This window comes from Delphinus delphis, chromosome X, assembly GCF_949987515.2.
Source record: "Delphinus delphis chromosome X, mDelDel1.2, whole genome shotgun sequence".
NCBI lineage: Eukaryota > Metazoa > Chordata > Mammalia > Artiodactyla > Delphinidae > Delphinus > Delphinus delphis.
In genome coordinates, this window is record NC_082704.1 from 41,228,495 (window position 1) to 41,241,572 (window position 13,078).

General features: G+C 44.4%; 1 protein-coding gene across 1 annotated transcript; it reads right to left on the minus strand.

Moving 5' to 3' along the window:
* Positions 1-8,764: 8,764 nt before the first annotated feature.
* LOC132418121 (protein ARMCX6-like) lies at positions 8,765-10,091 on the minus strand. The gene is made up of 2 exons (XM_060002010.1): positions 10,088-10,091; positions 8,765-9,913 (listed from the first exon to the last, which is right to left on the minus strand). The coding sequence occupies exons 1-2, from the start codon at positions 10,089-10,091 to the stop codon at positions 9,363-9,365; spliced, it is 555 nt and encodes a 184-aa protein (XP_059857993.1). The 3' UTR covers positions 8,765-9,362.
* Positions 10,092-13,078: the final 2,987 nt, after the last annotated feature.

A 13,078-nucleotide genomic window follows, 5' to 3' on the forward strand; every position in this document is an offset into this window, starting at 1 on the left:
CAAATCTATGCAAATTTAAGACGAAGACCAAAACAAACGTGGTGATTATGGTTACAGAACAAATGTAACGGTGATAAACCCAGATGGAGTAGAAATGATAAAATTAGCAACAATTGGGAGAGAAAGAAAGAGAAAGAAAGAAAAAGAAAGTGAGAGGTAATGTAAATATGTTGGTTTTCCTATCCTTAGTACCTGGGGGTCAAAACATGACATCTAAAGCAGACAAATCTGGCAATAAGGGTCCAAGTATATTGAGCAGTAAAAAGACAAACACTAAGAAATATAATTTAATCAACTAAAATTGGGTAGATGAAACAAGGAAATAGAAGGGACGAAAAAGAAATATGTATAATATGTAAATATGTATAACCATTGAATCATTATTTCTAATATCAAGAAAAATGGTGAAAAACCCTAATATCCACACATAAGGGACTGACTAAATAATTATGGCATATTTATACAATAAAATACTATTCAACTATAAACTAAAAAGCAATTTTTTAATGTAGTGATATCAAAGGATTGAGAAGATTATTATATGTCTGTGAATATATATATACAAGCATATATTACATATTTTGCCATATATTCCCCCCCCCTATATATATAGATGCACAAGAAATTGATAATATTGCCGCTGGTGGCGAAAAACTGGGTAGTGGCGACACAGAGGTGAGAGAAAGGTTTACAATGTATACCCTTTGTTATCTTTTGAATTTTGAACCATTAGGCTCCTACTTATTTTTTTAAATAAATTAAATTTAAATTTAAGATGAAATATAAAGAATTGGTTGACCTGTCTTTGCCCAGACTTGTGGATGTCATGTTATGTGAGATGCCTGATACATACTTTGTAGAGCTTCCTGACTCCACATACATCTCTCTCTGTTCTAGACCCCTGAGGAGTGAGGCAAACATACAGGGCAGTGCCCTGGTTGCCCACCTGCCCAACTATGTCCCTGCCCATTCTTTTTTTTTTTTTACATCTTTATTGGAGTATAATTGCTTTACAATGGTGTGTTAGTTTCTACTTTATAACAAAGTGAATCAGTTACACATAAACATATGTTCCCATATCTCTTCCCTCTTGCGTCTCCCTCCCTCCCACCCTCCCTATCCCACCCCTCCAGGCGGTCACAAAGCACCGAGCTGATCTCCCTGTGCTATGCAGCTGCTTCCCACTAGCTATCTACCTTACGTTTGGTAGTGTATATATGTCCATGCCTCTCTCTCACTTTGTCACAGCTTACCCTTCCCCCTCCCCATATCCTCAAGTCCATTCTCTAGTAGGTCTGTATCTTTATTCCTGTCTTACCCCTAGGTTCTTCATGACATTTTTTTCTTAAATTCCATATATATGTGTTAGCATACGGTATTTGCCTGTCTCTTTCTGACTTACTTCACTCTGTATGACAGACCCTAGGTCTATCCACCTCATTACAAATAGCTCAATTTTGTTTCTTTTTATGGCTGAGTAATATTCCATTGTATATATGTGCCACATCTTCTTTATCCATTCATCCGATGATGGACGCCTAGGTTTTTTCCATCTCTGAGCTATTGTAAATAGAGCTGCAATGAACATTTTGGTACATGACTCTTTCTGAATTATGGTTTTCTCAGGGTATATGCCCAGTAGTGGGATTGCTGGGTCATATGGTAGTTCTATTTGTAGTTTTTTTAAGGAACCTCCAGACTGTTCTCCATAGTGGCTGTAACAATTCACATTCCCACCAGCAGTGCAAGAGTGTTCCCTTTTCTCCACACCCTCTCCAGCATTTATTGTTTCTAGATATTTTGATGATGGCCATTCTGACTGGCATGAGATGATATCTCATTGTAGTGTTGATTTGCATTCTCTAATGATTAATGATGTTGAGCATTCTTTCATGTGTTTGTTGGCAGTCTGTATATCTTCTTTGGAGAAATGTCTATTTAGGTTTTCTGCCCATTTTTGGATTGGGTTGTTTGTTTTTTTGTTATTGAGCTGCATAAGCTGCTTCTAAATTTTGGAGATTAATCCTTTGTCAGTTGCTTCATTTGCAAATATTTTCTCCCATTCTGAGGGTTGTCTTTTGGTCTTGTTTATGGTTTCCTTTGCTGTGCAAAAGCTTTGAAGTTTCATTAGGTCCCATTTGTTTATTTTTGTTTTTATTTCCATTTCTCTAGGAGGTGGGCCAAAAAGGATCTTGCTGTGATTTATGTCATAGAGTGTTCTGCCTATGTTTTCCTCTAAGAGTTTGATAGTTTCTGGCCTTACATTTAGGTCTTTAATCCATTTTGAGTTTATTTTTGTGTATGGTGTTAGGGAGTGATCTAATCTCATACTTTTACATGTACCTGTCCAGTTTTCCCAGCACCACTTATTGAAGATGCTGTCCTTTCTCCACTGTACATTCCTGCCTCCTTTATCAAAGATAAGGTGACCATATGTGCGTGGGTTTATCTCTGGGCTTTCTATCCTGTTCCATTGATCTATCTTTCTGTTTTTGTGCCAGTACCATACTGTCTTGATTACTGTAGCTTTGTAGTATAGTCTGAAGTCAGGAAGCCTGATTCCTCCAGCTCCATTTTTCGTTCTCAAGATAGCTTTGGTTATTTGGGGTCTTTTGTGTTTCCATACAAATTGCGAAGTTTTTTGTTCTAGTTCTATGAAAAATGCCAGTGGTAGTTTGATAGGGATTGCATTGAATCTATAGATTGCTTTGGGTAGTAGAGTCATTTTCACAATGTTGATTCTTCGAATCCAAGTCATGGTATATCTCTCCATCTATGTGTATCATCTTTAATTTCTTTCATCAGTGTCTTATAATTTTCTGCATACAGGTCTTTTGTCTCCTTAGGTAGGTTTATTCCTAGATATTTTATTCATTTTGTTGCAGTGGTAAATGGGAGTGTTTTCTTGATTTCAATTTCAGATTTTTCATCATTAGTGTATAGGAATGCCAGAGATTTCTGTGCATTAATTTTGTATCCTGCTACTTTACCAAATTCATTTATTAGCTCTAGTAGTTTTCTGGTAGCATCTTTAGGATTCTCTATGTATAGTATCATGTCATCTGCAAACAGTGACAGCTTTACTTCTTCTTTTCCGATTTGGATTCCTTTTATTTCCTTTTCTTCTCTGATTGCTGTGGCTAAAACTTCCAAAACTATGTTGAATAATAGTGGTGAGAGTGCCTGCCCATTCTTAATTCTGATCTGGGGCAGTCTCATTAGCATGTAACAGGAATGATATTACAAAAAATATTTAACCAATCTATATCTAACTGCCTCTGTAAATAATGTTGTTGTATAGCCCATTCATCATTAAGATTAAATAATTAGGATTATAACCTCACACAAAGAGAAACAAACTACTGCTTATACCTGGATCAAGAAACTTAGGGTTGGGCTTCCCTGGTGGTGCAGTGGTTGAGAGTCCGCCTACCGATGCAGGGGACACGGGTTCGTGCCCCAGTCCAGGAAGATCCCCCATGCCGCGGAGCGGCTGGGCCCGTGAGCCATGGCCGCTGAGCCTGTGCGTCTGGACCCTGTGCTCCACAACTGGAGTGGCCACAACAGTGAGAGGCCTGAGTACCGCAAAAAAAAAAAAAAAAAAGAAAGAAACTTAGGGTTCTCAAAGCTAATTTTTAAAACTCATAACCATCGATTTAGAGTTTTCCTAAATCCCTAAAACTCTCATTACATATAAAAATCAGGTTTGGAAGACTCTGACCATAGATCTCTACCACAAGCTATAGGTAGTGAGAACTTGGAACCTAAAGGAAGTGTCCATCAGAGAGGAACTTTGTGGAGTGAGAGAGGGGAGAAGAAGGGAAAACAACCAACTACATGTCTCCTGGCTCAAATCAATTCCTAGATTGAAACCTTACAGGGGGGTGGGTGTTGGTAATGACCAGATGAGTTATTGGAAAATCTCAGAGCACTGGGATTAGTTTTTCATTTCCCCAGGCACAAGCTTGGAAAAGTGTGGGGTCTGACATGCGACAGCACAAGTGGCAGAGTAGAAAAGGCTGAGAGATACAGGTGGTGGGAACATCCCCCATCACTCCCCTTACCTCCACAGGCCCTCCCTAGTTGAGAAAGTCACCAAATCCACCTACTATTTAATTTAAAGGCCTGGATAAATAAAAATACAGAATTCTGGATATATAGTTATGCATTGACAATTTCTCTTTGTGAGATGCAAATATTTATTCTGAGGGGGGTTGTGTGACATGTTATTTGGAGTGCTTATTTGTGGAAATAACTTGAGCCATCAAACTACCTTTCCTTCCTTCAAAATCATCCCATATCCAGATATCAAAGAACAATAGAATACTGATGGCTAGACTTAATGGAGACTTTGCCAGGGTTAAAGAAACATGATTGGATAAACCAGAAGAACCTGTTTGAACTACTCCTCCACTGCCAGGGGAGAGGGAGGAAGAAAATATAAAAGTAAAATGAAAGAAATGAAAGGTCTACAGGGAGAGTTCTAAGAAAAGAGCACTTGTGGAACAATAGGGCTTAATGCCTTGTCTTTTCCCCTTCCCTCCTCTTTATGAGTAATGATGCTGAGGCACTTGACCATCCCCCCTTTTCACTGTTGTTCCAAAGCAGCAGAAACCACAGATATGTCCAGTGTGCTGGCAGACAGGATAAGGACAGCAGAGTTGAAGTAGCATAGCATTGTAGGAGAGGTAAAGACCATGACCCTTCACAAAGCAACAAAAATAGACCCCAAAAGAAATGTGAAAGATCATTATGAAGAAAACTTCACTAAGTGACAAAAAGGATGAAAACAAATGTGCTTAGATGGGAAAATTGTAAAGTTGCCAATTAATCCATCAACGTAGCACATTTCAATCAAAACATTAAAACCAGATTCTGCAAAAAATGACATTAGTGTAATTAATTACACATTCAGAGAAAATTAAGGTACAAGGCCTACCTCAAACCAAATGTACACACGCACAAAAACACACACCACTAACAGGTTAACAAAGGAACTTACTTTGAAAAGGAAACTATTTGTATTAGAAGGAAATATAGCCAAATGTTTTCTAATAACCTTGGGCTGTCCAAGACTATCCAAAGTAAAATAGAAATATAGAAGTTTAATAGGAAAATATTGATAGACACAGAAAATGTAAATTCCTGATTGACCAAATATATCACACAAAAGAAAAATAAAGGGAAGGGTTGAGACAAACCATGGTGATTTCAACATGTAACAATAGCCATATTTCCAGTGTGGGTAATGACTACCATGTAAATTGTTGAGCAAGTCTATATATAGAAAAAAACTTGTTTTGCCGCACAAAAATGAGGCAATTTTGGTGAGGGAAGAAAACAGTCCCATCTCCCTTGGTGCTGAAGCAGGCAGGGCGGGGGGGTTCCTAAGTTTCCTGTGGGCCAGAGCATGTCCTGAGAAGGTACCTGGGGCAGACGCCTGCTCACAGGCACCAACACAGCCTCCCTGCCAACACACACACCCCACCTGCCACAGGCCACCCAGTGAGCAGAGGGTCCCCGAGTCAGTGAGGGGTTCCTGGGAGAAAGGGTTGTGCCCCAAAAGGAATTCCACAGCAGGCAGCCACAGCGGGGATGCTCAGCTGGGTGCATGAAGGTCCCAGAATGCACCAATTATACCGTGAGAATGGAGTGATAAGTGGTGCTGGGTTAACAGGTTATCCATTTGGAAAAGGAGTCAGGAAATTCCAAGTATATCCCTGAGACAACCCTTTAAGTAGAAAGGTATGAAAGAATTAGGAAACCATATAGGAGACTCCTTTTGTAATTGGGAAGTGGGGAAGGCCGTCCTAAGCCACACGCAAAAGCAAGAGGCAATAAGGGAAAATGAGCCTTCAGGGGAAGAGGAGGTCGTGAGTAAAGTGAAGGGGGAAGCGACAGAGTGTAAGGTGATCCATGCAGCATGAGGAGCAGACAAGGGACTGACTGATGCCCCACAGGACTGTGCTGCAGTGCCCATCACATCTTAGACCAACCGGTGGCCGCTACGAGGAGGTGGGGGGCAGTGCTGCACACAGCTGTCACACTCTTAGCCAAAAGGTGCTGCGGTGGCCCAGCGTAGAGACCGACTTGGTGAGGGCTGTGCCTGTCCCTGGTGACATTTCAAAGTGAGGGGATCGTGGTTGAAACTGCTCTGAGAGTGGCACTAAGGGCCCCCGTGGGGATGCATTGTGTGAGACTGGGTGTACCAGCTGGGAAGCTGGATGTCTGCAACCTTGCCTGCACTTATGGCAGGGAGGGGTGCAGTGGGGGGGTCAAATAACAAAATTCCCAGGAGATGTAGCAGGCTGGGAGTTAGTGCAGAAATCAGTACCTACAGGCACAAAGTGTAGACAAGATAATGAGATGAAGAAGAAGGGAATCCAAGGCCCTTTCTGGAGCTGGAGGGCAGTCTGTGGAGGCAGTTCCAGATTTACCAAAGAGACAGCTTCGGCTAGGGCGACCCCATCAAGGCAGGCATCTCCCCACAGAGTGTGACAAGCTCAAGCTTTGATGACCTTGTCTAATGTTTGCCATGGGGAAACCTGGCAAGAAGCTCATTTGGTTGCAGAAGAGAGGTGGGTTAGTTTGTGCTTGGTGGTCCCCTGCTGTTTCATTTTTGAATTAAGCATGGGAGGAGGCACCTTAGTCTTTCCAGTGCTGAAAGCCTCTGAATGTCTTAATCAGGCCCTGACTGGCAGGCATGCGCCCCGCCCCCTGCGCCCCCCCTCCACGCCCCCCTCTGAAGTCCCCCTCCGCACCCCGGTAGTAGGCAGAACTGGGAACTGGGCTCCTGCCCTGGCACAGCAACCAACAAAGGGATGAAGGGCAGACCAGAGCCCTGTGCTTCCACACGCAGGGAGTGTTTTCGGGAGGGCAGTGCCAGCAAATGGAGAAGGGGCTCTTGACTTGGGCCAAGACCACACCGTGGAGACACATCAATGCTGGCAGGCTGCCCTGTGACAGAATTGCTCAGGAGATGGGCAGAAGGTCTCCGAGGCCCTCCCTGCGATAGGAATCAGCTGTGGCCTGAAAGTGCCAAATGCCTGCCTCGGAGATGGTGGGCCTACTACCTGTGGCAGGACTCAAAACGGGGGACTCGGCAGAGCGCAGAGCAGGAGGGAAGCACGTGTTAATTTGGGACCCCGAGCCAGGAGGAAGGAGAAATGCTCTGCCTTTGGGCTGAGATTACAGAGGCTGAGCAGTAAGGTGTCGCTGAAGACACCATCGGCCAGCAGGCTCCACTGGGACAAGTGCATGCAGGGCTGCCCGCAGGGCAATCCTGCGTGGGAAACAGACTGCCCAGCCCACCTGAGGCTGGCTTGGGAGAAAGGGGGGACCACGTTAGCAGCTCTTTGGAAACAAGACAGAGCCCCAGAGCCAGCAAACAAAGCCCCAGCGGGGTGAACGTTGCTGGGGGTGTGATGTTGCAGCAACCACAGTCACATGCTGGCCCATCAAGGCAGCAGGGCCTGGGAAGGGGCAGAGTCCCTGGCAGGCACCCGTGACTACTAGTCAGCCCAAACTGTGGGGTGGATGAGTACAAGCAGGAGAGTGGCAACCCACCTGCTCCCCAAACTCCAGGAGAAGGGAGGAAAAAATTGAAAAAAAAAGCCCTAAAAATTTGAAATAAAACTATGCTCTATATGGAGGAGGGCAGTCAGAAGGCAGAGCACTTGTACACAGCTGATGCCCAGGGAGCAGTGGCCCAGAGTCACATCCCAGGGAGACCAGGAGAGGGCACCGAGCTCAGAAGCAGCACCGCCCAAAGGAAGCTTCTTGTCCCCTCTGTTAGCCAGGGCTTTGAGGAGGAGAACCATTTCAGGACACATCAACAACACGCAGGGAACCTGGCTTTGGTGATGCAGGGGCTGAGGCTTGCTGGGAGGGGTCTGTAAATGTTGGGAGGGGGTGGTGGAATGAGTTGCCCAGATTCATGGAGTGGTTCAGTGTGCAGGGCTGTGTTCTTCCTTTCCTCCAAGGGGTGCCAGGGGCTTGGATGGAGGGCATGAATATGTCTCCTGATGGATGGACCAGCCATGGCCATGCCACGCCCCTCAGCATCTGCCCTCCCACCCCTTCGGGGATTCACGGAGGCCTCCACTGTCCCCTTCCTGGATCCCACAGAAGTACCAGGGATAGGGCAGAAAGGAGGTTCTGCCCTTCCTTGGCCAGAGGAAGCAACGGCCAAGCCTTTTCACTCGGCCAGGAATTTGAGCTTGGCATCCCAAGGAAGGGAGGGGGCCTGGAAGTAGGTTTCACAGCTGCTTCTCAGGAGAGAGAACAACACAAAGCAGGCACTCAGCAAGTAGCAACTGTTACTGCTATAACTGTGCACTAACTTGTGCAGGGATGGGTTGCCCTGTGGCCCCCAAGGATGTGTAGACAAAACCTCAAGGATACTGACCTTCCTCTCTAAGAGGCCAGCAGGCGAGGAAAGACAACTTCATCGAGGGAAGGATTCCTCTGCATCAGGCACTGTGCTGCCTGCTTCACAGGTGCTGTCTCCTTTAGTCCTCCCAGCAGTCCTTCTTAATTCCACCCTCCACCCCATTCCCCTGCCCCAGCCCCGCCCCCAGCCCCTTCTGGAAGCTTATCCTGAACCCTGCAGCCCATCTCTTCCACTGCCTCCTGTGGGCACTGCTAGGCGGACATTCTTCAGGAGCAAACGCCCCAGTTAGTTAGCACTGATCATGTATTTTGGGCTTCCTCTTCACGCAGACTATAAACTCAAAGACAAGTACCATGTTCTCGTTTTTGCCAGCTAAAGCACACAGCTTTATTGGTGATACATAAAAATGCAGACTTGGTGGACGAGGCTGAGTCAGTACAACTCATAGAAGGGGAGTGTACATTTTTTGCTGAACAGGTTTACCATCCATAGGCTCGTGAAGAAAAGAGAGTAAATGAAAAAGAATTCAACCTACGCAGCAACCAATGCATTTTCGGCACAAGCTCCCATATGGGTCTGGTCTCCACAAGACGGTCCAGCTTAGACAGGGAGACCACCACAGGCAAGGCATCCCTTGTCAGGCTAGAAAATGTTGTCCTTTCACCACACAGCTGAAATGATCCCTTTACCACAGGAAGAAGGCCGCAAGGGAGCAATTTACAATGCGCACTGCCTGCAGACTGCAAAACCAAGAGGTTACTCAAAGCTCTGTGGGAACCCCTGCCTGGCCAACAAGAGAGTGGTCCTGGATTTAGCAAGTGTAACTTTCACCCAGAGATACGGCTACTGGCTAAGGCTGGATCTTCAATAGCACCCACTGCAGAGTCTTTGATTGAGAACACAAGTGTGTGGTTCACTGATCGGGTTTTGGTTCGGGGTGGATCAGTCCCATCCTGTTGGAGGGGGCCATTTAAGAGGCCGGGATTTCTGGGAGAAGCTGTCTGTTTGCGTTCCTGATAAAGAGGGACAAGAAGGAGAGCAACATCTGGGCTCCCAGCAACTCCCCCGCCAAGACTGGCTTTTCAGACAAACCCATCAAGGGTTTCACAACGTGCCCCTCAGCACATTCACTTCCCTCTGGTATCAAAGGAAACTTCAAGTCTGAAACGGACTTGGCAAGCATGTTATTAATAACTGTCATGATTATTAACAAATTTAATCCGGCCTGCTGCAGAAATGAGTTGCAGCAAAGTGACACAGTCTCCCGACACACTTCGTTGATATACATCTTAATCTGGCCCTGATTTTCAACACTGGCTTTCAAGTTATCCAGGGCACAGAAAGCCTCAACAGCAGGGTCGGGAATAGGGATCGTGTTTCCAGCGATGGAGAGGCTGGCCAAATGACTATTGATATCGTGGCTAAATGAAAAACCAGTGTCCCTGGGCTGAGCTAACAACACTTTTCCCTGAATGAAAGGGCACTTGGAGAGGCCAAGAACACAACTGAAATTTTCAATATCTTAAGCATCACTAAAAAATAGTCCTCATTTTCATTAGTGAAAGAGTGATTTTTCTTCATTCAGACTACTTCCTCTTTGAGAGGCCCTAGGTTCCTACTGCCCATATCTCATGTCAACCTCATCCCCAGGACTTGGCTTTTCCTGGATCTTTGAGTAAAGACCAGACCCCTTACCCATCCTTATCCATATGAAGTTCCCTACAATTCTGGTTGTTTCTCACTGTGGTTATATCCTCTTCTGATTATTGGATGAACACTGTAGCAACTTCTAGCCCTGACCTCCAGAATTGCTTTCACTAAATCAGCATTTCGAGCATACTCTATATCTGTGAGAAGTCACAGGAGGTTCTCACTCTTTTAAAAGCTATCTAATTGTAGTGTTCTAGGTAGGAGACTGTTAGACGTTCTTTTCCTGGACACAAATTGCACTAACTGCCATCTGACCGGAAACTAGTGGAAATGCAAATACATAGAGCTTTCATATGAGTTTCCATAGATATACATGTCAATACTCAGGATACAAGGGTATCAGTATCTCTCTTTCCTGAGTTAGGGTCTTAACTTTCAAACGTTTCTCCTCTGGTATTTATCTCCTTTAAGCTCATTCCCACTGTTTCCTCAGAGGTACAGCATTTAACTTTTCCAGCACCCAAGTAAGAGGAGAGGAGAACAAAGACAAGGAGAGGTAGCTGAGTTGCCTCTAGACCCTGCATTTTGACTCCAACCTCCCTCCCCATCCCTATCTCCAAGAGATAACAATGTGTAGAGCAATTTCGTTCTTCCTTTGCCTAGATTTATGTCTACTTGTAGACACAGAAGAAAGAATGGAGACTGGTAGATGTACAGGCACATATGTGTCCTCTCTCCAGAGTGAGAAGTCTGGCTTTCAAATGTCTCCCATTTAGGTCTTAGGCACAGCCCCTACCCTGCCCTCCAGACCCTTTCATCACCCCCTCCTTCCCCCACAAATGCCCACCTTTTCCATTGCTCTGCGCCCCAGTCACTCTCTTGACCTCGGTTTCTTCCATCAAATGGCCACTTTTCTGTTCTACCCGTCATTTCTGCTCTATAAACACTGCTTCCCCAGAGCCTAAAAGGATTGGGGTTAAGTAATGCTTTTCTGAAGGCAGGATAGTGAAAGAACAGGTTCTGGTTTGGGGCCTGCCTCTACCGCCACCTTGTGACCGGCCCAGGCCCCACGTTTCCTTGAAAGAACTCACTTCAGTTTCTACTAAATATCCTGTATGTAATGGGTTTCCTCTTCCTTTCCTTTGGGTTGTGCTGCCCCCTACAGACAGACAAGCTAACCAACAGATAAAGGTCTGTGAACATTTAGCGCAGGGTGTTAGGCCACAGTTCCTACCTTTTACTGATTCAAGACTGTCAAACGATCCCCACCTCTCACTCCCAGATCCCAGCATCAGCTCTCCCCCCGACCTCATGCACCATTTAGAGAACTAAAATGAGCTGGTGGATAGCCGGAGGGTGTGGGGAAAGCTGACTCTGCCCCTTCAGGTCTCTGCTACCTAACTCCACCGCGACCCCAAGACTCCCCAGGCAATGCTCACTCTCACACCAACCTGAACACAATCAGAGAAGTCTCTTCCTTCTTCACTTGGCTACAAACACATCTCCCTGATATCAACAGGAAGCTGATGGCCGGACCAAAAAGACCACCTCTCCACAATTCTTGGTCAACTGAGATACGTCACCAATGAGCCATGGTCTCCAAGTTTCTCTCCTACCAGTAGTGATGCAAGAGTATGCCCGCCCCTCTCCTTTCCCCCGCAGCACACCAGACCTGTCACTCATTTTTTCTTTGCCAATCCTAGAGACCAAAAGATAAGGCATTTCCATTTTGTTGAAATTTGCCTTTCTCTAATTTCCAAGGAAGGAACCTATCTTCTCCTGGAGCAACTATTTCAGTTTATACTTCTTTATCTTCTCTTAGAATATAGGGCAACAGCCCATCTCTTCTCTTCCCCTCCACTCAGCCGCTAATATCCATTATCTTTCTTGGACCCATGAGAAAGCACATTGCATGAAATAAGACATAGAGCAAGAGATAATTTAGATATTTATTGCCTCTGCTCATTTTCTTGGAAATACTGGCTTTTTATAAAGATTTGTACATGCTTTTATATGTATAAGGAGTGATGTTTGCCAAAATGTCACCACTGATTATTTCTGAGACATATATTTAAGGCATAATACATTCTAGGTATAGTGCCAACTGCTAAGGTCAATGGGACATGGAGATGAACAGACTTGTCTCTTAGTAAAGACCACCTGGTTTCTCAGACAGACCCCCACAAGGCAACATTTACCTTGCTGAGTTCACACACTCCAGAATCTAGATCTTAATTTTGTCTTCAGACTAAAAATATGCACAACTGGTGACCTTATGCACAACACAAATGCATACATATGTTCACCAAAAGACAAGAATAACAATATGCATAGTAGCACTGTTCATATTATCCCCAACTGGAAACAACTCAAATATCCATTAACAGTAGAATGGATAAATAAAATACAGTATATTCATAAATGTGGAGTATATTCATAAATGGCAATGAATACTATATATGCAACAGTATGGATTAATCTCACAATGTTAGCTAAAATAAAAAAGATACAAAAGAATACATACTGTGTGACTTCCTTTACAGAAAGTTTAAAAAAAACACATAAGACTAATCCATGGTTTTAGAAGTCAGAATAGTGGTTACCCTTGGGATGCACTATTGACTAGATGGGCACATGGGGGAAGCTTCCAATGTACTGTTCATGTTTTGTTCCTTACTCACTTTGTGAAAATTTATTGAGTTGAACACTTAGGATTTGTTCACTATTCTGTGTATATGGTATACTTCTACAAAAATTTACCAAAAGTTCTCAATAACGAGTTAGGGAAATGGAAGATGAGTAAATGAAACCAATCCTCCTGCTGATCTGGAGAAGCTGGACAAAACATAGATTTTCATTTCCCTGAAGGCACTAGAGGGCTAACAAAATGGTGAAGAATACCTGGTTCAGAACAGGAGTGGGAAAAGTTGAGCTTAATATTACGGCCACTTTTCCCAATGGCACATATGCAGTTATTGAAGGAACTACTGGGAGGTTATGTAGAATTTTGGGTAGCCTTGGGGGACTAGGGAGACA